The sequence below is a fragment of the Tyto alba genome, unplaced genomic scaffold, assembly GCF_018691265.1.
Source record: "Tyto alba isolate M040663 unplaced genomic scaffold, T.alba_DEE_v4.0 Super-Scaffold_14, whole genome shotgun sequence".
Taxonomy (NCBI): domain Eukaryota; kingdom Metazoa; phylum Chordata; class Aves; order Strigiformes; family Tytonidae; genus Tyto; species Tyto alba.
Genome location: NW_024881276.1, coordinates 51439857 through 51467539, shown reverse-complemented (window position 1 = coordinate 51467539; position 27683 = coordinate 51439857). Strand labels below are relative to the sequence as shown.

General features: G+C 37.6%; 1 protein-coding gene across 1 annotated transcript in view; it reads right to left on the bottom strand.

Annotated features, from left to right (window-relative positions):
* Positions 1 to 27683, bottom strand: part of LOC104356765 (ABI family member 3 binding protein) — a 167546-nt gene that overhangs the window by 125218 nt on the left and 14645 nt on the right. The window contains exons 2-4 of the mRNA XM_042788519.1: positions 16021 to 16200; positions 5442 to 5510; positions 2518 to 2650 (exon numbers count right to left, since the gene is read on the bottom strand). Coding sequence (XP_042644453.1) covers positions 2518 to 2650; positions 5442 to 5510; positions 16021 to 16200 — 382 coding nt within the window. The remainder of the gene's footprint in view (positions 1 to 2517; positions 2651 to 5441; positions 5511 to 16020; positions 16201 to 27683) is intronic.

Here is a 27683-nt window from a genome sequence, read left to right as displayed (position 1 = left end):
GTATGTAGAAAATGGCAGATGAAAAGGGATCAAGTGTGAAACAGACTGTCCCAGGAATAGATACAAATGTTGATGAACTCATCATCTGATTCGTCGGGTAACTATCAATCAGGCTTGCTTATCAACCAGATACCTTAGCAAGCCTAACTTGCTAAGAATGAGCTAGTTCCTAATTTTTTCTTGTCACACATTATCAGTTATCATTAAAATTCTTACCATAAACTAATAATTTTTCTTTTATGCATTGACTAGAAATATATTTGAATCCAGTCTCTGCTTGGAATGACAGAAACACACAGCATGGGCTCATGGAGAACTGTTTATATCATTTATACAGATTGCAAGCATTTTGGTCCATTAAAGGTAAACAAAGTAAGATCATCACTTAAGTGATTTTTTTTTTTTGCTTCATTAACTTTATTGCTATGCTTGATTGCAAAACAGAAATCTGCTAATAGCTATACACCCGTACTTTGATGTGACCATTTCTAATTTGCCTTAAGTGTTTTTTAACTAGCTATTCATGAGTATCAGTGTATCTTAAGAATTGGAGTATTTGGAGATATTCAAACAAAATGGAGGGGGGGGGGGGACAAAAGGGAAATACCTAGGCAGTACTTTAGTATAGCCTGAAACTTTTCACTAAAATGGAGGGCACATGAAAATTAAACACCTGAGAGGAGTACACTAACTGGACTACGCAACACTTAATGAAAGAACAAGAATTTTGGAAGATGTATACCATTACTTGACACAAAGACATGGTAAAAACAAGTCTCTCACCCTAAAATAGCAAAAATATATTCTAAAGATAGTGCAGTGCTACTGGTGTCTAGCTAAGTGGAAAACATTACATACTATGTTAAAGAATTTGTTCAAACTTTGAGACAGTGAATGTCCCACAAGAATATTCAGATACTGAGGAGAAACCCCAGAGTGATGAAGGCACTGTGGTGGGTACCATATGCCTTGAATGTCCACATGGATTAGTATAGGATATAGGCTTCTAAAGTGTTCTTCCTTCACACTGCACAATAGATGCTGTAACTTTGGTGCTGACACAGCAGAGAAGATAAGTTCCATGGTAAACATGGTGCTAAAATTCTTATATGGGCAGAACACTTTGCAGGCTCCTCCATGATCAGCTTGTTCCTTAGATTTCTAGCTGTAGGAAACTATTTGCTTCTTTCTTGATTGAGAGAGCAAAATTTAAGCCTAAAACAACTTTTACTTCTACTGAAAAAAAAATAATGAAATTACATGCTTGGACATCTAACAGTCCATAACAATTTCCTAGTAAACATTAACATTTTTTCAATAGTGTTTGAAATTCTGGTTGGTGATGAAGATCCAAATCTGTTCTTGAAAAAGTTTTGAAGCTTGAAAAGGGTTAGTCCAAAACTTTGGGAAGTTAAAAAAAAAGTCATATTGGCTACATGGGATGGGGTTTTTTACCATAATCTATGTTTGACATCCAGTTTAATGGTATCAATGAGAGTTTTATTATCAACAGCAAAGTAAGCAGATTCAAGTCTAAATTAGACGGCTACAAATTAGACAGATAGGAGAAAGAAAAAAAAAAAAGCCTTCTCAATAATGCAAAGATGCATTTAAGAAAACCAAAAGATGATAGCTCCAAACCAGATGTAGATGCATCCCAAACTCGGATGCACAAAGCTTCTTGGTTTTACAAAACACTGCTGAGTTGAATGGAGTTTCACGCAATGTAAATGAAGATAAACAAATTCTTGTCATAAAAGGAAGAATACAAAGAGAATATCGAAATGATAGAGCAGGGAAAATACCTGTATTAACAATTTCAATAATCACAGCAGATTAATTTTACTTATCTGTCATGAGTTGCCTAAAATGTAATGCTGCACTTAACTGAGAAGCTACCCATCACTATGACTTCTCTTGAAACTGCTATTTGGTGAGTCTTCCTGAGCTCCCCACCTAATGTACCAGTCATTAAATAATTACAGCAAAAAAAAAAAAGTTATAGTAGAAGAGATCTTTTATTTACAACAGAAAATTAATGAAAGCTGTACTCTTATCAATATCAGGAAGTGAAGTGATAAGATCAAATACAGGAAAAAAAAATAAAATTGCATTAAAACAAGGCATCATTCCCCTACCACAGCATGGCAAAAGACTTACTTTACTTCTACTTGGCCAACAGTAAACCAATATATTTTCTATGTTTCTACAAAGTTTCTTTCAATTTATTCAGATACGAATGGAGGTAAAGCCAAGGTCATTAGTTTAAGAAGAACAAAGGACCTAGTGTGAAATAGCAAGACTTGTAATTCAGCATGTAGACATCTGAATAATTTGTACTCAACACAAGTTAAAACTTGTGAATTCCTAAATTAAGTAAATGAGAAAATTTACTTCACATTCAGAACTATTACTTCCAACTTTTTAATTCCACTGTCAAACTTATTTCAGCCACAGCAAATAACTACACTGAATTAAATCATGATCATCATAAAAAATGGTTTTCTGTTACATTACCTGTCGCTAGCACAGTTACTTGTTGCTGTCCAGTCATGTTGAGGGTTGACTAGGATGCCCCAGGAGAGGAACACAGAGGTTGGGGTGAGAGTGCCAACTACCAGCTGCAGAGGCTTTTGAGTCTTGGTCCGACCTACATAGGAAACATATAATTACAAGTTAGTTTCTTGCTCCTGCATTATGTTGGGAAAGTTTCTGCAGTTGGATAAGAAAGCAAATGAAGACCTACATCTCTTCCAAACTTGAAGGGAAAGGTACAATGGTTCTTTCTCTTTTTCACAGTCACCATTTCAAATGTATTTTTTTAAAAGGGGGGCAGAAACAGTGTCTGTGATGTTTGTTGGCTTCTCACTGAGGCAAGTTAAACACCTGCAATGAAAGGAGACTGCTCCTTCTCTGAAGCCAACTGAGCATGAACACAGGAAAGAAGTGTAGAACAAAGTTGACATAAAGAAAGGGAGGATGCAGCTGGCAGGCAGTAGGAGCAGAGATTAGGACACTACTTTAGAAAACAGGTATCAGACACACAAGTTTCAAAAAGACTGGTTTTTAGGTCTCCACTGGACTTCCACAGTGTGTATTTCAACCTCGGAAGAAACTGGAAGACTTCACTTCCAGACTTGCAGATCCAGGGTAAACCTAAAGGAGTTCATGCTATTATTTGGTAGGTAGGAGGCAGATTTGCTTACTAAACTTTGTTTCAATTTTGTATTATTACAAGTTTTTACTATTTCTCTTTTTTAACCCTATGTTCCAGTTAAACCTAGCTTTTGAAAATGAACAGTAGGTGGTTTGGGTGTTCTTTTAAGAATAAGCTATACACAGATTAACTTCAAAGTTCTGGCTGTCTTGAACTGCACCACGGAAGGTGTTACACAGAGCTCAGGCCATTAGGAAGTCTCTCTTTGCATGTGACAGAAATAGTAACTTCTTGGCAGGATTCTTTGTATCACTGCAATTATGTCCATAGATAAGGCACACTTTCTACAGCATTCTTTGTCAAGAGTGAAATAAAACCTACAAAAATTACTTTGCTTTTAACTGTAGGCAGATCTGAGTTGGTGTCTGTATCTGGGGGCATTTTTCTCTTTTAACCACCTACTACATTGAAAATGTTCATCTTTTGCATGATACTTAACTTTAGCTTTGCTCTGAATGAAGTAACACGACTCTCATGTGGAGAAAGAACTTCCTTTAAATAAAGTTTAAAAGCTAATAGTTGCAAAAAAAAGAAATGATCTAAAGCAACTATTTTGAACCTGTAGTTTGTGGACTGCTACAGGCCCAAGGAGAACCTTTGGTGTTTGAAAGATGATTAATTAAAGGAAATGCATATATTCTTTACATCACATTATGGATTTCAAAAATCTAAAGGATCTCCTCAAAATGTACAGATGACCACAAATTCCGTAAAAGTTCATAAGCCATTGATCTAAGGGTTATATTTTCTGCTGTTGTGAAACCGATCTGATTAACTTTCTTTTCATGCCCTTTGAACCCTAATATCCCTTCACTTAACAAGCGCCAGTGAAAGTCTGATTTGTACTTTCAACCAACGCATGTGTGTGCATTTTGAAACATTACCCATGTGAGTTTTTACTTTATATTGATGATGAATATGTTGCCACAAACACCCCATAAAGAAAACCACTCTCTACCCTTAAGAGGAAGTATGAGATGCTTTGAAATACTGTGGAACATATGATACTTTCAGAAGGGCAAACATCCGAATAATTTTCTTGTTTTCTGGACCTCTTCCTATACTCTTTCTCCAATTCAACAAAAAAACTTAAAACAAACAGCTTCGTCATTCACCAAACTATCTGGCAAATCTGCTATTTTTGCTATGCAAAATCCCCTTCTTAACTACTTTTTGAGGAAACATGGAAAACATGTGAGTTTAAATGAAAAGAAAAAACAAGCTCTCGTATAACTTGAAATCATACTGGTTTTCAGGAGGACCTACATATGATTTTGATTATGACTTATTATGCCATTAGTTCCCAGCTAGAGTCTGAAAAGATTTATACACTGTAAAACCAGGAATTACCTTGGTGATCATTTGCGTTGAACTGTATGAACACAAACCACACAACTCCTCTGTATTAACTGCAGTTGGAATTACAGTGACTCTTCTAGAAACATAACCAGTCCTCATTTGTAAATTTAAAATTGCAGCAACTCAGACTCCACAACAATTCTTGGTAATTTGTCCAGTTTAACTATTCTCACTACTAAAAAGACTTGCCATATATCTCACTAGCATTAAACCAACAGCTGTTCTTACACCTCTGCCTGAAGAACTAAAAAGACATCTTCTACTAGATCAGGTTGCTCAGAGCCCCGTCCAACCTGGCGTTGAATGCTTCCAGGGAGGGTGCATCTACCACCTCTCAGGCAACCTGTGACAGTGTTCCACCACCCTCACTGTAAAAAAATTCTTCCTTATATCTAGTCTCAATCTACCCTCTTTTAGTTTAAAACCATCCTACTAAAAAGGCCCTAATAAAAAGTTTGTCTCAAACTATAAACATATACATCTATACTATCAGTTCATTCTTTGCAAAAGTCTAGTGATCCTGACAGTCATCTCCACATTAAACTAAGGGATTAAAAACTAACAGTATTACTGACATGATTAAGGTCATATGGAGAGTCCTTGGAACAAATGAGAATCAAATTCAGATTTCCTCTCTGCTATATATAGTTTAAGCTAGAAACATCCCACTTTCCTTAACTCCTTGCACCAGCAAACTTTGTATAGTAGTGATTTACATATAGTCACAGACACACACGTACACACAAGTTACCATTTTCATGTGAGAAACAAAGAGTATGAACATGTCCATGAATGAAGGAACCGAGTAAAATATTCTGTCTTCCATTAACCACTTTAAGAAAGAGATGCAGTAATGGTAAAATACCTGAACAAGATTTCTTGTTATTTGAAATGCGTGCTGGTCTTACTGAAACCAAATACCGCGGCTCTGCATCTGTAAATGAAGAAAGCAGCAATTAGTACAGACGTGCTATTTATTTGAGAAAGGGATTAACCTATTATTAATTAGAAAAAGACCAATATTCAGTGAATGCTTGACATGTTATCCAGTCTTTGTGATCTTTAGGCATGTTTGATTTAAGGTTTATTCACCAATCATTCAGAAATATTCTAGCGATTATGAAAAATAATATAGTCATACACAAAAAATGTGGCAATTCTTTTTGCCTGGGACACAACAAATAGGTGAACATGGCAGGGCATACATGTAACATTTCAACACAAACACTGCTTGGAAAGTGAAGGGTAATCAAAATCTAGATGAAGAGGAAGAGGCAATGGCAAAACAGAAAAGCAAAACATGTAAAGTAGTGAGGGCAAAGCCTGAAGAGTACAACCAGAGATATCTACTCCCGCCAGGAGCTGGAGAAACTTTTCATACAATATTTTCTGTATTCTGTTTCAGGCTATACACCTTAGTGTTCCTGTCGTAAGCATTTTCTCAATAAAGAGCTGACCTACTCTAAAAGGAATAAACAAATGCATTGGTCATTTAGGAGTACATACCCCAATGGACTAATACTAAATTATTCAAGATTTGCATAATTGTCTGGTTGTAGGAAACAACACAGTGTCAGACATGCGTAGGACAGTCTCCACGTGGGTTACTGGCTTGTTTTATAATGAAGTTTACAAACTTCTTCCAGAGACTGATGGGATTTAACTATTAAGAGCTTCAACAGTTTTGAATACTCTTTATGAAAGTAAAGTTATTACTAGCATTTAACAGCAAGTGACTAATATTAGTGTAAAACCCACAAAGGGCTGTGACTGACTGGGTACTGTTACACTAGAAATAATGTTGCATGCAAGAAAAGAAAACAGTTTAAGTGATTTTATTCAATAAATTAATCTCAGAGACAAATTCTCTTTTCCACACCTGCTGACATTTGTATTTCTTTTAATTTTAACCCCTATGTATTTTCTCACAGGTAAAATAAACCTTTGCAAAATATTTTTTTTTTAAATCTTTACAGGAAATAATTTCTTTCCATCTTAACTCCAGTTCAAACTTTTTTGCACCACTTCCCATAAAATGCTCAACTGCTCCATTTTAAACAACTAACATAGCAGATCATTTTGCATAGCAAAAAAAAAAAAATTAAAATCCTTTCCAAAGGCAAGAATTTTTGTCTTTCAATTCAATCCTACCTGAACAGCCTAAGTTTCTTTTAAAGTACACAAGAACTGCAGCCATTCTAAAGGATGTAGAGTCATTGCTAGCTGGGTGTCAGTTGTGAACTGGCTTGGAAAACTTCTGGAAATACTAGTCTTCATAGGAAATAATGAAATGCAACAGACCAAGTTTTACACAAACTCTAACACTTTTCAGAGACACCTGATGCAGTTTGGATGACACAAGCACACATAGTAAAAGGCCACTCATTCAGTTATATTCATGTTTCTGGCAGTGAAAGGCAGGTAACTTCACCCCGTGGCTTAAAATAGTGCATGCTTTGATTACAATAATGTTGAGATAGTGATTTTAGTTTGGGGAATTCATCTTCAGAAAGATATTTCCTTTTTCTTGACAAAGATGTCAAGAGATTTTTGCCCTTAATTATTTAAAACCAAGCTCTATCCTCACTGAACGCAACACTAGAAAAGAAGTCATAGGAGCTCCCAAAGAGATACCCATGGATAGAATTTGGCTCACCATATACTGATTGAAACTATTTTAGCAATTTTTTTAAAAAAAGGATTAGTCTATGTACAATTCTTATTCTAGTTTAGATATATTTATTTAAATCTGTATCTACAGGTGAGAGGCTGAATTTCCTGCATATCTCAGTGTAACAGATACCTTGAAGTCTACCAATTAAACAGAACCACCAAGAAATCATTCCGTTTTCTCTCACAACCAGATTTCTGTAAGGAGGGAGAAAGAAAAACCAGTACTGAATAAATCAAAAGCTTGCTGCACTACTTAAAAGGCTGTGCCAGTGCAGAGAAAACAAATCTAACTGAACTTCACTAATTCTATACATCTAAGACACTGGAAACCCATACAATAGGTGTACTATAATTGTTTAATTATTGTTTTTAAATGGTTTTTAACCTCACCCAATATAAACATAACTAAGATAAGCATTACAAACAGCTGCTCAAGGCAGTGTGGAAAGAATAATTAGTTAAAAAGAAAGAGCAACCCCAAAGTGCAACTATCTCTTCATTTACAAAAGATGTTTTTTAATATTTAGGACAGCACACAGTTCCTTTGGGATCTGTGCAATCATCTGGACATTTTTTTGTATTGAGACCTAAAATCAGAAATAAGTGATACTTTAAAATAATTTGTTTTTCCCGTACTTTAATCCCAGTTTTCTGCTATGCATTCATGCCCACTTGTGAGATTGTTGTAACCCTCACAAAGTATTATGCAACATTAACATCAACAAAATTAGTTTCAAGCATCACCTCAAAAGCCCAGGAACTACAAAGTCAGTCTTCAAAACTGCAAAAATTTATGTTTTCATCAACAAAATGTCCAAAGCTTGTGAGAGAAAGTTATCCAAAAAGTTTGAAACAGCTAGTTTTGCCCTGCTCCATCACTGGAAAAATGCGTTCTGTCTGAAGTCTGAAATGGCATGTGTAGCTGTACAGAAATAGATTATCTGTTAGACAAAATGTGGTATTAAACAAAGACTGTAAATGTCTCCCTGCACATCTCAAAGCTACAAAACCTGGTATTTATCAGGAATCATTAGTTTTACCAGGTGGTTTTGCTCTGTAACAAGGAATATTTTGTGTTACATGCTGTTCATTAAGCTTTTTTGTGGATTTAGAAATGTTGCCTTAATAAAGGATACAACACATCCCCAATTCCCAGAGAACTCACGGCTCTTCTGATTATAATTCAACCTATATAAGGAAGTATTCAGGAAAACATGCTAAGACTAGATGTTGAGAGAGCTCTGCTATAGAACAGGCAGGTTTAAAAGGTATCCCTTGTCTGGTGGTACAGAACCACTGAATTTAAGACTATTATGATCATTACAACTAAAATCAGAATTTGAAATTATCAGAGGAGTACATATAATACCTGGGATATAACACTAAAATTCTGTTCTGAACTTAAATAAAATATATCTTAATTTAGAAATATGATTTGCTAGTCCTGAGGAGAACCACCCACGCTCCAATACAGGTGTTAAGAGTACAGCAACCATAGTATAACTTAAATTCATCTGTTTGATGCTCAGTATCATAGCATTATGCATGGACTAAAGAACACAGGCCTTGAAATGCTTCTATTCTTTACAGAGAGACATTCTATATCCAAGGAAACTGAAACTAAGAAAGGTAGACAGCTTGCTTAATCTCGTAAAATGAGCCCTGATTCAGTTTTAGTAAAGGGAGTTCTTTCTTCTGCTGCAATTTAGCATTTCTTTTATTAAGCTCAGAAGACCACTGAGTTTTCACACTGATTCAGTCCTCTTGCTGAGAAATATATGTATCAGACATCATCACAACACAGAAATCATCTCACCTCAATTCATTTTCAGGGGCTTAAAATATTGCCTCACCCATGTATTAAACTCTGTGAAGTTGTAAGAACTCTTTATGATCATTTGTGTTCCTCTATGATGGCTACATATGCACAATCCACTCTATAGATGTATGTCTGTAAGAAACAGGAATCTTGAGGAGAGGTAAGTAATATAGGAGGAGGAAAATAAAATGCTGTGAAATACTGAAACCTAAATAAAACTCTAATTTAGCCTGTGCTACTGCATCTTAATGCTTAAGGAATAAATTAAATTGACTGCTGAAACATGAGGTAGTCAGCAGAAAGGTGACCATCAGACCCATAAAAATATAGAGTTCTGATTGCGCGTCATTATGATTCACAGAATATATCAACTATTTACACTGGAATACATTTAAAGAGAAGTACATTTCTGAAATAAAATTATGACGGTTGTGGTTTGACCCTGGTTGGCAGCCAAACACCACACAGCTGCTCATTCCTCCCTTCTCTTCCAGTGATGAGAAGGGACAAATGAGCCAGGCTTGGGATTTGAGACAGAACCGGGAGGGGCAAATCATCCATTATGGTCACAGGCAAAAGGCAGACTCGTTATGGGAAGAAAAAAACAACATACATTTATTACAGACACTAATAACACTTAACAGAGTAGGACAGAGAGAAGCATTACCACATCTTGAGAACACCTTCCCCCCACCCCTCCCTTCTTCCCGGGCTCAGCTCTGCTCCCGATATCTCTACCTCCTCCCCACAGCAGCGCAGGGGCAGGGAATGGCGGGTGCAGTCAGTGCTGCTGCTTCTTCCATCTTCAGTGGGGGGACCCTCTGGAACTTGTTCCCCCTGCCCAACGTGGTCCCCCTCTCACAGGAGACAGTCCTCCACAAACCCTCTCTGACATGAGTCCCTCCCACGGGCCGCAGCGTTCCCTTACACTGCTCCAGTGTGGGACACCAACTTTCTCCAACTGGAGTCCCTCCCACAAGCTGCGACCCTTCCCGAGCTGCTCTGGTGTGGGACACCCCCACATGCTGCAATCCTCCCAGTGCTGAATTACAGCAGTGGGTTTACCTTTTCCCACAAGACCCCGGCCTTCTTTGGGCACAGACACCTTGATCATCCATGTGAAAAACACAGGCCATAAATCAGTGTCTGCTCCACCGTAAGCCCCCATGGGTGGCGGGGTGGGGGGGTGCTCTGCCATCTCACCACAGGATACAGGGTGGTCTCTCTGCTCCGGCATACCGCCCCCGCCCTCCTTTCTTCCTCCATTCCTCCACTGACCTTGGTGTTCACCCAGCTGCAGTAACTCCTCCTTGCAAGTCTGTCTCCTCCTCACCACGTCCCTTTTAAAATACGTTATCACAGAGGTGCAGCCGATTGGCTCAGTTTTGGTGCAGAGGTGGAGCTGACTTGGAGCTGGGGGAGCTTCGAGAAGCTTCTCACAGGGGGCCATCCCTATAGCCCCCTCCCCTGCTACCAAAAAGCCCTACCACTCACTCAATCCCAGGACAATCACCTCAAGTAAAAGCAAATCAAATCACAGAGTATAGACAATCTTGTTTACAGCCAAGTATTTCTTATTTTGTATGAATTGCATTTAGTAAGAAAATGATATTTATATAATTAAAGTCAATGTTTAAATATCTGGACACAGATCCACAAATCCGGCACCTGCCCCCAGAAATCAATTCATCATACATCAGTATATAACAGAGATATATATGGTACAGATGCAAGATACAGATCTGGCTGTCTCTCATCTTGTAAGAATCCAGAATCTTAAAAATGGAAGGATCCCTACAGAAACATGAAAACTTTAACAAGTTCAATTTTAAATGCATTTGCAAATTTTCTATGAAAATCTTAGCTGTTCCTTGTTGCTTAACACATACTTGAAGGGATGTTACTATAAGACCAACATAATAAATCCACTTGTTTGAATCTGTTACTGCCTGGCCCCCTTTATTATGGCTGAAATGACAAATGTCATGGCTAAGAGCTCCTTTCAGCTGGCACATGACCATTTCTTTATAAACCCCTTGAAAATACAGATCAGAAATAAAGTCCAAATAGTGACTGCCTTCAATGCTTTAGCCACAAAGTTCTACAGGAAAATGCCCAGATGTACTGGTAAAGTGCTAGGCAAGAAATCCATGACTAATTCTTGGTGTTATAATTCCTCAAACATGGGTTGTTTTGGCAATTCAGTTGAGAGGCATCACTACAATTTTGGAATTGCTCTTTCAAGTTTAAATATCCACAGCTGAATAAAGTAATGCCTCTCTGAACCAAAGCACAACACTCCTGCAGGGGCACGTACACCTAACCAAATAATTTTTGAAGCAGAAGGGAAAACTAGTCACACACCTGAGGCACTAGTGTTTGTAAAGCAATAGTATTTGTATATATAGCATTCAATACATACAGTAGACACAGGCATATGTGTTCAATACATATTCTTACACTCTTTCCTCCCACTTCTCAAAAATATTAGACAGAAGCATTCAGTCACCTTGTTTTAGCTTTTAAATGTCAAGAAAAACTTGTTTTTTTAGAAAAAACTAGCACAAATTTTCCAAATAATCTTTCTTTTCAAGTCATGCAGACTCAACAGATTTAGATCAAGGTTTAAGTCAAGCTCAGAACTTTTGGATGGACCTATTCTCCTTATCTAATAGTCTAGCTGAATTTACATTTTGCTATATTTTGACACAGTCTGAATAGCTTCCATGACCAATAACAACATTGCTTACCGTCATGTAAACTCACAAAGTACACAGCACAGAACACATCTTGTATTCTGATAGAGCGCCATGCTTCTTTGAAGCAAACTTTGATGATGCCTCATCACTGTCATTCGCCCTTCACTGTGATTCAAATTCATCTATCCAGCAATGTACGTAGCTGCTCAAGCATTTGTTGACAGCATGAGCTCATCAGGAAATCCAGCAGAACCCTCTTCTCTTTGCACATGCCTTCTGCAGATAGTTCATGAATAATTCATGTATAATGTTATGAAATTGCTGGCTTGATTATTATTTTAGTTGCAAAAGAAAGGAAAACCAAATATTTTAAGATAAGAATCACTACAGTGCAGTGAGGTACTTAATATTTTAACAGATGAAATGTAGGTGGATGTCACACTTTCTACTAAGCCATACGAATCTCCTGGAAACCCTAGGGAAGAACATGTCCTTATAAATTTCTTTTAAAATATAAGCACCTATACACATATAAATTCATAAATTAATAAATCTGCTGAGTTCAGATTTATTGTTAACAGGTACCTAAGAGGTGTGTGATCCAGCAGAAAACTTGACAATAAATTTCATCCTAATCAACAGTGACAGGGTTAGAAATATGGAAGTCATGGGTCTTATATATATTATTTTGTATATTGTGGGATCTGTTAAAAAAATAAGTTAGCCATTGCTTCATTCCCCATACTCCACTTCCAACTGAGGACAATTATTCCCAACAGAATAGCAATTATGCTGCTCCATTAACAAAATCAGACATGGAGAGCTAAATCAAGGAAATGTCTGCAAGGTATTTAATTCTGCTGTGTAGACCTATACTGTTTGTTAGAAAGGACAAAGAACATTTTAAAGGATTGATGCTTTATACGGAGGGAATCATGACTTATATGCAAAGTCTGCATGTTTTCTTACATTGGCCTATCTACTGAATTAATGAAATAACTTTTTTCTTTGAGTACAGTCTACAGTTGATTGCACATCTGTACCATTTTCACTTACAAATCTTCACAGAATAGACAATTCTAATTAAATAATCAATTTAATTAACATTTTAATACTACTAGGACAAGATCCACTTTTGTCTAGATACAGTGATTTCATTCTCTTCGATCTAGTCACTCTCTCAGGAGATTCTATTCTAAAGCAATGTTCCTTAATCCATTCAGAAAGCATACCCTTTAGTAACTAACAAATGCCCTTAAATCTCCATTTTTAATCTTTGCATTTCAGCTACTAAACCAATTTAACGTTGTGATCAAAGTCCCTAAACTGATTGGGAAAGGTATTCTCTTTCTAAAGTTTTAGTGAACCACTAAAACTGACAGGAGAGGAGGAAGCACTAAATTGTAATAGTCTCGGTCTAAATAGGCTATAATTTTTTTTCAGATTTGGGAATCACTCCCTCCACATCCTGTTCAGTAAAAGCCATAACCAACAACTGTTCAAGGCAGCCTGTAAAGTTCACCTGCCTTCTGTAAAAGTCAGATAAGCCAAAGCATGAGAGAACCATGGAGGAGTTCTCAGGGTGAATGTGAGTATTTTTGTATAAACCTAGTTGTTCTGATTATTTTTGTGTAAACCTAGTTGTTCTGATTATGGAAATACGTGTGGAACCCACTGAAGACCTTCTGCAAAGTGTTCAGTGACGCTTGAATCACTAGAATAGCTAGAACATGGAATAGGAAACTTTTAGTGTGAAATTTTAAAATTATATTGTTTTAATATGAAGACAGCTGACTAGGCCAGCTGCATCACATATGAGATGTACTAGGAGTACAAACATAATTCAAGATTTTTTAGCAATAGGGTCTAGGCGTTTTGTATCTTTGGAAAGTATCTTGAGAGTATTTTTATTGTCCCTCTACCACACCTTATTTTTTCTAACATCCACATAAAGTGTGTGTTGAGCTGAGTTCTCTGACTGCTAGAATAAAACCTAACCACTGTTCCTAAAACTAAGAACCATCCTGCACTTCCTCCAGTTTGTGACAGCAGCAGGTACCTGAAACTGTGGGGGGTGATAGCAATCACCACTGTCTTCTCTTCACCTCTGCCACACAAGGCACTCTAAAATAGAGACAAAAGCACAACTGGTGTTTCTTGCTTTAGTTTGTGTTCTGTACACACTTGGAAAGTGCAGTCAAAACTGCAGTCTGATATGGTGTTTAATATTGATGAAAAGGGAAGGATGATATACTCTCTGCTTCCAAATTCCCAATAAAGTCCACAAAGCATATAATCTAACCCTAAGTCTCTTAACTAAAAGAAATAGCTCCAATAAATGTACTGTTAATTGCCTTAAATAAATGCTTGCGACTTTAAGTACACATTGCTGTTACCTTCCTTTATTGATGTCCTTTCAAAGATGACATTTTCTTGAAGTTGAAAATGCTAGTCTTTGTATCTGTATTATGTTGCACATTGTATTTTTAGTTACTGGACACTCAGAAGTCACAATCATAAATTCATTGTCACTAGGAAACTGATTGACAACTTATATTAGCATGAGTGAGTTAAGATTTTGAAGTTATTCTCCTTTAAGATAATTAAGAAGGAAAAGGAAAGTATTCTCCAACACTTGCACTTTTCTCTCTCCATATACACCAGAGAAAAAGCGTTCATTTCATTACAGGCTGTATGTGTTGTGGGGTTTCTCATCTGTGTTCACTGCTGCAAGATTTTGGTTGCTTAACAGTAAGCTTTGATGAATATGCATGTGGCTAGCACTCTGATGCACTGCAGAACTAAAGAAAGGTGTCTACAGTTTCCACCTATTAATGTTGAAGTTACAGAGTACCAAAATCCCAAATGTTCCAGGTGATGTTCAGCTTTCTGTTTTCATACAGTTTCACAAAGCACTAGGTATTAAAGCTGCTATTATATAGGAAGTGTAAATGATCTACACATGATGTTATATACAGTGTTTTCTCCTCTTTCCAAGGATCTCAGAGTAATCAGAAAATATTAATCCTCATTCCTCCTGTGATACAGCTATGCAGATATTAATTATGCCCAATTCACAGTATTCTACAGAAAATCTTGTACACCATTCTTAGTGAACTGATTCAAAAAGTTACACAGGAGTTAAATCAGATAAATCAGACAGAGCTGAAGTGATAGTTATGAACTCAAACACTGGATCAGTAATAGAGATCCCGGGCGTACCAACTCACAAGAAGGAAAAAGTCAACCTTTGCCACAGTGATCTAATGCAAGCCTCTAATATCTTAATTATTCCATGTCTAATATCTTAATTTTTCTTTTTTATTCTGCAGTTTTCAGACTGGACCAGACTCCCAGAATTATCTTAACTGACCACATCAAAAAGATGGCAATTGCCACTTCCATACTTATGCATCCTTTCTTCCTCCTTGTTTTACACCAAGATCTCTGGCACTACAGTAATGAGGGTAAAAGATTCATTTCAGAATAGAAAAGATTCAAGAAAGCAACAGGAAAATCTTCAGCAACTGAACAGATTTCTTAAAAGGTCAAATTCTGATAAGTGAATGTTTTAATCATTTAGCAGACAATTCTAACTAATCCAGTTCTACTATTTTGCTATCATGCCTACACTGACATAAGCCTAAATCAAAGGGACAACCAAATTCCTTTCTTTCTCTATCCCAGGCAACAGGATATAACATTCTTGATGCAGCTTAATCTCTTCCATAAAACAGCTCATGGAATTCCATCTGTAACTTCTGACATAGAAGTTATAGGTTATTCTATAACATGTAGAACTGGAATAGGCCCCTGCCAGAAAAGGCATCATTTTTATATGAACACTTCTAGCAAAGGGAATCCACCACACAGTTCTCAAAATTGTTTCACTGTTTCTTATACTATTCATTAAAAACATGTACATCTTCCTTGAATTCTACTTTATAAAAACAACTTTAGGCAAATCATCCCATTTGGATCTGTGATGTGATTCATACAGTACAATTAGCACAATGAAAATCCTCAAAACAAATACCAGCAGCAAATTTTCCAAGCAAAAACTATTTCTTCTCCTTGAAGGATCTCCTAATTACACTTTCATCTGAAATTCTTCAAGACAACCTTAAACAAACTCAAAGAAACCCTGAGCAGCCACCCAATAAAAACAAAAGTTAAGAAACACAAAGGTTCATATTCTCATTATCTTCCCACAATTCATGACAACAGTAGCATGCAAAGCAAATATGCCTTACCAAGTTCTGTTATGTAGGTTTTTCCTTCCGAAGGTAAAGGAATGTACTGATTAGAAAGGAAGTTGCTTCCATAACCCAGGACAAAACCTTCCAGTTTGGTGTTTTGACTTGGTCGAAGATACCTCATGCAAACGGTGTCATCTGTTGCATTGATCTGAACTTTCAGATTCTGCCTTTTCACTGAGGAAAGAGTGAAAAAAGAGAAGATGAGAAAGTATTATCTTGTAATCATATATTCAGTTACAGAATGTGACAATATACCAATATAAGGCTGTTTAATTTGCCAGTTGCAAGCAACTGGACAGTTGTTTAAAGGTGGAGTCTCCTGTAAATTAAGTGTATTTTAAAAAGTAAACTAAAACTGATGTAAAATGGTAGTTTCCAATATGTCTGTTTTCCCATTAGTTTAGTAATATCATTAGCTGCAACATCTTCTACAATTGCAGTAGTAGAAAAGTGCATGAAGTAGCTGGAAAAAATGCAAGTATTTTTTCCCTTAAATGCAAGAGTTACAATAGAATTAGCCATCTATAGTACCCATAGATGAAAAACTTTCAAGTTTGATTTTTTTTTTTTTTGCTTGTTAGTAAAAAATACTAATTTTTAGCATTAAGTTAATCATGATGCAAAATTAGGGTAGAGGATAAATAGTAACTAGATCAAAATCAAAATTCTACAACTCTTTTTTTTTTTTCTTCCTATTTTAGGCTGGAAATATAATTTTCTAGTTGGAATTACACCAAGACAGTTAACTAGCATATATACTTTACTCAAAATTACCAAACTTTTTAAAAATGTTTATTTTTACATTTTCTAGGGGAATAGCATATAAAGCAAGACACATCTTGTGTATCTATCTACAAAAATTCAACTTACAACAACAGAGAATGACTTCATAACAGAATAATCAATTTTTAGGCTACAAGAAGGTGTTTTGTCTTCTCTTGGTGGGTGAGGGAGGATTGGCTTTTCCTTCCTTGTTACTTACATTTTTAATATTCCCTTGTCACTATTAGGTTTATCATATTTTCAGAACTGGTGAATGTCAATGCTTGAAAAAAAAAAAAAAAAACAAAAAACAACCCAAACTTTTCCCCAAACTTATGACACTAGTACTAGAAGAGTACATTTTGGGTTACTGTTTCTCATTCTCAAAATACAAATTTTTATTCCCAAGAGATTTTCAGTATCTCTCCAATCGTGAGGGCTGAAATTAACTTTACAGAAAGAGAAACCAGAGATTTGCAGAAAATCATCTTACTTCAGGAGCTAAACCCTGAGAAAACCAATGAGAGATGTACGACCTGTCATTAAATAACAAGGTAGAGCGATACTGAACTTCTTTTTCTTTCTTTCTCTCTCTCACTCTAACTCCCTTCCTTTCTTCCTTTCTGTCTCTCTCAGTAATTGAAGACTGATATTCGAAGTTTCTTTAGACAAGTACATACTGATCTCTCTAGTATGACCCCAGTCTTGTCTCTTTTTTTTTTTTTTTTTTTTCCTGAGAGAGAGAGTAATTCTAATGACTAGAGTTGCCGAGAGGCCACAATCTCCAATTTGTGCATACTGAACGTAAAGACCTAAGCCAAACACTTTACATCTCTTCTCTTTATAGAAAGAGGCATACCAGTAAAACTGATGGAAAACACGTGCCCCCGATGAGACCCTTCCTTTATCTAAAGACTGATCAAGTAAAAGCACTCAGCCAGGAAACAGTCAGTTTTCCAAAGGCAACTCTGCCAGGTTCCAGAAGACTGCAAGCCTTCTAGAAAACTCAACTCTGACATTTTCAGCAGTACATTACCATCACAGGGGAAGCGGTGGTGGTTGCTTCCTTACCTGGGAGATATCCTAACTTCTTTTATTTTCAGTATATGAAACTGCTGCAGGTGTGTAACTCAGAATATTGACAAGGCTCCAAGTAGCAGAAATCAGGAAGAACATCCAGACTTGAAACCCCACTAACGTGCCACATAAAGATGCTTCGTAAGAAGCATTCCATGCCAACAAAGTTTAGGATTATTACCTCTGACTGGCAGTGAACTAGACCTGTTAAAACTATGTAGTATGCAAAACTCTAACCTAACTTTGGAGAGCTGAGCATAAATAAAAGGATGCTTTCCTCATCTCCACTGAATATTCAAGTCTAAGAAGAAAGCAAGACTTACAGCACTTGATTCAAATATGATAATTGGATTTCTGTATTAAAATTCTTATTCAAACACAAAACTGGATTTTAAATTTATAATAATTTCACTTTTTTTTCTTTTTACACACAATTGTTTCTATATATCTCTCAGTTATATTTCACATTAATTTGAAGACTCTAATTCAAGACTGAATTCAACTGATTTCATTCCAATTAGATAGATACAGTGTTTTATTCATAAGTAGTCAATTATAGTGACAATGGGTCTTAATTTTATTTAAGCTTAAAAACTCTCAGTGAAGCTTCTAAAAACAGAAAGTCTAAATGGGATACCAAGACAGCAACAGCTTTGAGGCAGGACCCTTACAGCTTTTCTTCACAGCAAGCATATCAAGACCACCAAGAGAGCTTTTAAACTCAAAGCCAGTTCTAGCAGAACATAAACAGGAATCATGTATTTTTAAAAATAGAGAATAAGGCAGAACAGAAGAAAACAAAAAGGAGATTAATTTAAAATTTAAAAAATTCAATCCTTGCCCTCCCAACCCTGTCTTGATAGGGCAGGCCTTTTTCCTCTAGTTCACTTTTAAGTACAGGATCCTTTCAGTGATGGCCTGGATGGCAACAAATACTGCAGAGTCCCTGCAGTGTTTAGGAAAAAAATCATATAATCATAGAATCATTGGGGTTGGAAAAGACCTTTAAGATCATCAAGTCCAACTGTAAACCTAATACTGCCAAGTCCACAACTAAACCATGTATTCTAACTGCCACATCTACACTTATTTTAAATACCTCCAGAGATGGTGACTCAATGACTTCCCCAAGCAGCCTGTTCCAGGGCTTGACAACCCTTTCAGCGAAGAAATTTTTCCTGATATCCAATTTAAACCTCCCTTGGTGCAACTTGAGGCCATTTACTCTTGTCCTCTCGCTTGTTACTTGGGAGAAGAGACCAACACCCACCTCACTACAACCTCCTCTCAGGTAGTTGCAGAGAGCAATAAGGTCTCCCCTCAGCCTCCTTTCCTCCAGGCTAAACAACCCCAGTTCCCTCAGCTGCTCCTCAGAAGACCTGTGCTCTAGACCCTTCACCAGCTTTGTTGCCCTTCTTTCAATATGCTCCAGCACCTCAGTGTCTGTCTTGTAGTGAGGGGCCCAAAACTGAACAGAGTATTTGAGGTGCAGCCTCACCAGTATGGAGTACATGGGGACAATCGCTTCCCTAGTCCCGCTGGCCACACTATTTCTGACACAAGCCAGGATGCTGTTGGCTTTCTTGTCCACCTGGGCACACTGCTGGCTCATGTTCAGCCAGCTGTCAATCAACAGCCCCAGGTCCTTTTCCGCCAGGCTGTTTTGGATTGTTGTGACCCAAGTATAAGACCTGGCACTTGGCCTTGCTGAATCTCACACAGTTGGACTCAGTCCACCGATCCAGCCTGTCCAGATCCTTCTGTGGACCCTTCCTACCCTCCAGCACATCAACATTTTTGCCCAAATTGGTGTCGTCAGCAGACTTATTGAGGGTGTACTCAACCCCCTCAACCACAGAATTGGTAAAGATATTAAACAGAACTGGGCCCAATACTGAGTCCTGAAGAACACCACTTGTGACCAGCTGCCAACTGGATTTAACTCTAGTCACCACCACTTTTTGGGCCCAGTCAATCAGCCAGTTTGTTTCCCAGCAAAGAGTACACCTCCCCAAGCCATGAGCAGCCAGTTTCTACAGGAGAACGCTGAGGGAAACAGTGTCAAAGGCTTTACTAAAGTCTAGGTAGACAACATCCACAGCCTTTCTCTCATCTATTAAGTGTGTCACCTTGACATAGAAGGAGATCAGGTCAGTCAAGCAGGACCTGCCTTTCAGAAACCCATGCTGAGTGGGCCTGATCACCTGGTTGTCCTGTACAAGCCATGTCATGGCACTCCAGATGAGCTGCTCCACAACCTTTCCTGGCACTGAGGTCAGACTGACAGGCCTGTAGTTCTCCAGATCCTCCTTCCGGCCCTTCTTGTAGATGGGTGTCACCTTTTGTAACCTCCAGTCAACTGGGACACCCTCACTTAGCCAGGACTGCTGATAAATGATTGAAAGTGGCTTGGTGAGCAGTTCCACCAGCTCCCTCAGTACCCTTGGGTGGATCCCATCCAGCCCTACAGACCTGTGTATGCCTGAGTGGTGTATACTCTTAGGTATATACCCCAGTTGCTACCCTTTTCCCCTTGGATTATGAGGGCTTCACTCTGCTTGCTGTTCCTGATGTACAGCTCAGGGAGCTAGGTACCCCAAGAACAACTGGTCTTACTATTAAAGACAGAGGCAAAGAAGGCATTAAGTACCTCAGCCTTTTCCACTGTGTTTCCCCTCACATTCAATAAAGGATTAAGATAATCTTTCTCTTCCTTTCCTCGGATCTCTAGCTACAGGGTCTGTTCAATGCTCTTCTTAACGTAACTATCTTCTACCCCTTCTGTAAGCTCCTTGCTTACTATTTACTTCCCTCCACACAGCATTAGTTTCCCTAGCTGAGAGGACCCAGTCCATCTCCACAAGAGCGCTCTTCTCCCCTTCTTCTTGAAGGTGCAGCCTGACCCAAAAAGCAGCACAAGGCAAGGCAGAAAAATAGCATTCTTCACTACTATTTAGCTGCACATTTTTAAAGGAAAATAACTGCTAAAATTAACACCACAGATGCCACACTTCATATGACTAAACCACATCCCCTTCCATGGGCTGCGTGCATTCCAGAATCACTGAAATTGAGGGATGAATTTTAACTGGTAAAACAGTAACCATCAGAGGCTGACCAGTTTCTGGAAGTGTACTACTGACAGAAGTGGACCAACCAGGGCCAACACTGACCAGTTTTTCTATCAGATGTCAAAACAGACCTGAAAAACAAATTGAAAGTTTCACAAGAAATCTGTAGAAGTTGGTATGCTACAGAAAAATCAGTTTACACATGGGGGTTTCATCTTCTTCCTCCTTCTCCCTACTGATGAAGTTTGGTGTACAGTTATTTCACAGATCAAAACAAAAAAAAGAGAATAAAAAGCAATGGACTCCTTGTTAGTTTGTTATTATTTCTATTACTACATCTTATTGATCTTGAATCTTGTTTTAACATCTAATTACTTCCTGTCTGAAGATCACTCAGCTCATGTTAAATGTGTTGATTGGCAGTATTCATGTTCTCTCAAGTGAGGTGCACTCAACAGAATCATGATGTGCTCTCATGTTCCCCAGGGTAGGATAGATCACTACACTGAACCATGTACTTTTTTCTACCACTAGTGCTACCTTAGCAACAAAGGTTCCCAATTGAAGTTAGTCTGGGTTTGCTGGGAACCACCACCGTTGAGTTAGAGCATTTCAGTGCTCCCTAGACAGTGAAAGGCTACACAGGAGACAAAACAAAAGAATGATGATGACAGAAGGGAGCCAACAAGCACAGAAAGTGCTCTCTGTCATGTTAGAACTATCAGTGCACGGTAGATCACTATTGGTATGGACTCTTTGTAGGAAATGACATCCTGCCCCAAACTGGGTCAGTGTGCTTTTCTGCCTGCCTGCCAACAGATTAGTATTCCAACATCTTTCCAGAAGCCCTTGCCTTCTTCCAACATCCCACTTTTGTGTCCACTTACAAACAGTATACTTCTCAGCATCACGCTATAAAAATACAAACACAAAAGTCTGTGATCAACCCTCTTTTTTTTATATATATATATATATATTACATTATAAAGAAATAGCTCTTAAAGAATTAAAAAGAAAAAAAAAAAATTAAAATGTTCCAGACTCAAGGAGGTCACATGAGTTCAAAGGAGACCTGGACCCTTATGAGCAAATTCAAGTACTTCCTGAATCTAAAAGGAAAAGGCAGCTTTGTGCAGGAGACCATAAACCCAATTCCACTACACTGGTCGGAATTATAAACAAACAAAAAAGCCTCCCATGGAAGCATAACAGAATGCAACTCCTATGAGGAAGGGCCACGTGGTCACTTGGAATCCTTGGAGCGGACAAGAGCTATACAGGGGGGCACAGCAGCACAGAGGGGCCTCTGCAGCCAGCTGGGGAGAACTCAACACTGCGTAGACACTGCCAGGCCAGCCAAGACAGAGCCAGCCTGGAGCAGTACAGGTATAAAGGACTCCATGTCAATTAGGTTGGTAAATGGGGACTGCTCTCAGGAGCAGATTAGCAAAATAGATTTCACTTGTGTTGATCTCACACTATTTTCAACAGGGAAAGTCGGCATCCCCATTCTGAGTAACATCTCTATCTTGGCCACCACTCAGATAAACATATATTAAACGTGATTGAACAGACAAGGGACATCACAGGAACTTGACTGCTATGATACTATGATAAGAATGTACTTGATTTTGAGAAAATAACTTTATCATATTATGATTTTAGAATATCTTTTTACCCCCGTCTCCTTGATGAAAGAGTCACATGATAACCTAGCCACACTCTAATTCCAATACAAAGAGTTTCTGAAAAGACCTTACAAACAGAAAAGAACACTTGCAGGCACAGAGCAAGACAATGCTGAATTTTCCTAACTCACATTCATTTGTATCAGCTTTTGGCATGTGTTATTGAAACTCTGGTCTTAACTATTCGCATTTGTAGAGTAATTCTTTTACATTGAAGCCATCTCCAAATGGAAGATTCTGGGACCCATAGCTACCTCTGAAAAACAATCTTTCCCTTCATGCTTGCCAAAAGAAATTCCACACTGTATTCTCTTCAACAAAAGTCAGTCAATGGCCAAAACCAGCAGGACAAACCGTGCACAGCATATCTGAACTAAACACACTGCATTAAGTGTATCAGACCACTTGCAGTGTTAGAATCACTATAGGGAAAGGACTCTTTGCATATAGGAGGAAAGACTTTTAAAGACAGCTGAATGAATCAGCTGCATCACAAGGGAATCAGGCACTGATAACTCTTCAGGAAGAAGAAAATAGTTACAAGTGGTCTGAAGAATCTAGCTGGGAGTACCATAGTTTGGCTAGCTGTAAAAAATAAGTGGTCACATATAGGCAACAGGAGCCAAGAGCAAATAAACACTGAAAATCTAGAAAAATTTAAATTACCTAACTGAAATTCACATCTTTAAATGTGAAAGCAGCTACGGAAAATAATATACACAATATTCAGCTTGACACTTGTTCAATCTTTAGATCCACCAGGGGTTATGCAAAGTATCTTCTTTTTCTTATTACTTTAATCATGGAGTAACAGGGGAAGAGAAAGGAGAATTCATTAGAACTGTTACCATCTCTTATTCACACCAGTGAGTTCTAAATGATGGTTCATATTTAGCTACAGGACAAACAGAGAAATCCAACTTTCAATTTCTACTTTCACAGAAAAAGTTCAGTCAAAGCCCTTTGGTTTAGGTCTAACATGCTCCTCAGGGTCTCAGCAGTCTGCAAAGGTAAAACAGTAACTACTAAGAACAGATTTATATAATTTGTTTGCTCTTTAATAACTGGAGAGAAATAAGGAGATAAACAGAATTGGTTCACTGGGCTACTTGAATTAAAGCAGTATTTGTTCAGTATTTCAGTGTTGGGGACAGTGGTGTTTCCAATCTATAAAAGCAAATAAGATCACCTGAGAGTTCACTTCCCAAAAGAACAAACGAAGTAATTTCGTTTCAGTAACAGAGAACCAAAGCCTTTGGAATTCTGTGTCCTATGCCCCACTATATCATTACAATACTGCTGGTAACAATAGATGTGGTGTTAGTTAAAATTGCCAGCTGGTTTGATTTTCCCCTGTTTCAAGGAATGTGAGAGAACTTGGGTGATGAGGTGACTGGAATGTGAATTAACTGGCTCTTTTCTGTTTCTACCCAAACCCCAAAATACATCTTGGCCCTGTCAAATAAAGCAGCTTCAGCTGAAGAGCACTCTTATTTCTGTCTTTAACTTAAGATATGTCAACAGCTGGCTGATAATTTATTAACTAGCAATTAACACATTAAGAAGTAACACTGAGGTGCTGATATAGCAACAAACTTCAAGAATGAAGCACAAATGAAATAAAGTAACAATTTTTTGTTTTGAGATAAATTCATCTTGGCAATTTACCTTTTGAGCTGTTTGCCCGCTTCACTGAAGGCTCAGCAAAAGCAATACTGGGACAAGATGTTGCTTTCACTTATTCTATGATTCTACTGCTGTGCTTTAAGTGTGTATGGTCTCTGATGATACAAAAACATACAAATATGTTTTTATCCATAGAATGAAAAGCCTTGAACTCTGCCCTACAAAACTAGAGGGTGAATACAGCTGTACTGTATTACAGCAAATTTGGCTTTGTCATCAGAATTCCTTTTGACTTACATTGAAACTGTTTGTTTTTCACCATTCCAAAGATTTTAGAGGGCATTAAGGCAAAACCTAGCACTGCCTCCCAGAGTGCTAGACAAATGAAGCGTGCTTTAAGAAAATATATTAGCACCATCTATTTGTGAGCACCACCTCACTTTTAACATTCAAATCGTTCACAGCAGTGCTTTCATTTTCCAAATCAGGTGCCATAGTAGCACCAGCCAAGATTTCAATGATAATCAAGCATGGTGCAACTTTTATTTTTACTATTTTATATTTTTGTATTTACTTTGGCTCCCAAACATGGAGAATTATTGGTTGTTTGGCTCAAAACCAAATATAGCTTAAATGGGAAACATTTAAAAATCGTTTTGTTTCTATGCAGGAGAATAAATAAGACACACTTCTCAGACAGCCACAACCATAGAATCATGGAATAATTTAGGGTGGAAGGAACTTCTGTAAGTCATCTAGTCCAAGCCCCTGCTCCAAGCAGATCTAATCAGTTCATGTTGCCCAGGGCCATGTCCAGTTGAGTCTGGAACACCTCTAAGCACATAGATTCCATAACATCTCTGGGTAACATGTTCCAGTATTTATCATCCTTGTGGTTTAAAAAAAAAAAAAAAGTCCTAATATCTGACTGGAATTTTCTATGTTCCAACTTGTGCTCAGTGCCTCTTGTCATATTGCTGTGCACTTCTGCAGAAAATCTGTCTGTCTTCTTTGTATCCTCTGGTCAGTTAGCTGTGGACAGTGTTACATCATCTTTCTCATCACAGACTACATAAAACACCAACACTCCTAGCTATGAAGTCCATAATAAAAAATACTGTGACTGATGAAAATAGGTGTCATATAGACCATACCCTTAAAAAGTGCAACAAAGAGTACCTTATTAAGAGATGGCAAGCTAAAAGCATTGCACATAATTTTGTCATTTACAACTTAATTTCCTTAATGAAGTATTTTTTCCAAAATATTAGTGTGCCTACACTAAGTACACAAGTCTAACACTACTTCAGAAAAAATAGGCTGTCAACATGCAGTTGACTTTGCAAAACACATACATGCACGTCTATGTATAAAAGTAGCCTAACTTGTAAGCTTTCAACTTACGCTCACAGGACTTCTTTGCTCAGGCAGCTTCCAAAAAAGATGAACAAAAGTAGTGTTATTCCTACCTATGGACCATCATTTATTACACTGAGATCCACTAGGACATTTTTTGGGGTGAGAAATCAGAAAAGTTTCAGCCGTACAATTCCTGTTCCAGTCCTAACATTCTCCCTAACCTGAGTTTCTCCGTCCCCAGGCTATCGATTCTGTTCATTTCAAAGCCACTCTGTTGGTTCATGGAAGCAATCATTTCGTTTTGAAATGCTACCTTTTTTCACTTACAATGACACTGTTTAATACAGAAATGATAGATTTCTCTTATGTTGACTGTAGCACTTGATAGATGGAATGAATAAAGCTCATTATTTTAAGCCTTATTATTAAGGCTTATTACTTTATCAATAACCAGAAACTAGTAATTGACTCCACCTTATTAAGTTTTGAAGTTAGCACCTCTTTTTGACTCTCACTGTAACTGAAAGAATGGATGTGATAGCATGGTAAGCACAACCTGTCCCGTGACTTGCAGTGACTTAAAAGAGAAAACATCACCTAAGAAAGACCCACACAACCTAAATTCCAACTAACTTCTGATGTCTAGTAAGAGAGTTGGATGCCTCTGAGGAGGATCTATGTGTTAGAGGAAGCCACCTTACGTCAGGCAACAGGAAATACAGAATTTCATTCAAGTCTCTCTGGGAAATAAACTAGAACAAGCTGTAGCAAGCTAAATTCAAGGCCAAGTGAAAAAAAAAAAAAAACAACCAACCAACCAACCAACCAACCAACATCTTATTTTCATGTAACCCTCCAGACTGTATTTTCTACTTTCTCTTGATCCTGAAAGAAATCTTTTCATCCAGTACAACCACAACACAAACACTAGGTCCATTTACTTGTGTTCAGAAATTACATTTAATGACCTGGAGTTGTCAGGTGGACATTCTGACATCAGTTGTCTTGTGCTACATGAATAATCTGTTGGAATTCCAACTTCACTACTTGCTCAACTCAGAATAAAGATGCTTTCAAGACATTTTGAAATAAATTCCTTCTTGTCTATGCCTTTCAAATATTTTTGTTTGAAGGATGGAAACTTTTTTTAGGCATATCAACATTCTTAATAGACTGTGCACAGCAAATGAAATAGCATAAATTATAATTCCCCTCCATACTTCTTTTGTATCATGAGGTGACTTTGGAAATTTCATTTGCAATGGAAATTCACCACATAAGGAGTACAAATATCTGAAATACCTAGTAGGAAAACCCCTCAATCCTGGTGTTCGGCTGAAGGCAGTAACTCACTAAGACCTCCATAGGAAGAAATGTACTGTGAGGGCCCAAGGTCAGCCCCAACCCTTCCAGTGCCTTTGCCCACAGCAGTCTTTCGGGATTCCTGAGACATCTTCCTTCAGTTGCAATGTGTATTTAGTTTTACTAATGCTAATCTGATATGCTCTCTGTTTTTAACAGATATAAACTAAATACATACTTCTCAGAGAAACTTGTTAGAGCATTTATATTATAAAACTATACAGTTTTTTAAATTTCCTTTGCCAAATCATCTCTAGTGATCACTACAGTTCAGAACTGTGTTAATGAGCTGTAGCTCGCTATTACTTTAGGACCAGGAAGGACAATGCAAAGGTAAGGATGTAGTTATCAGCAATTCCAATGTATCTACATAAAGCAATGTAAAAAAAGGAATTTATTATTCATATGCTGATATCTCTCGCACCTGTTTTCAGGTCATTCAAGCACCTTCTTTAAGTTTCACTTTCATCCTTTTTACTATACCTTCACAAGGCGCCTTATACAAGTCGGTTTAAAATTATTTATATTGGACTAAGTACAGTAACTATCCTTATTTTCAGGGTATAAAGCTGAAAAGAGCCTGAATTTAAACTCAGGATGCCACTTCAGTCGTTCAACCCCCATTTCTAGCTTTCATTCTGCAGCTTATTTCCCATTATTTGTTAAAATGGCAAACAAAATTGAAAACAAGCAAGAAAAGTGTTTGAGATTA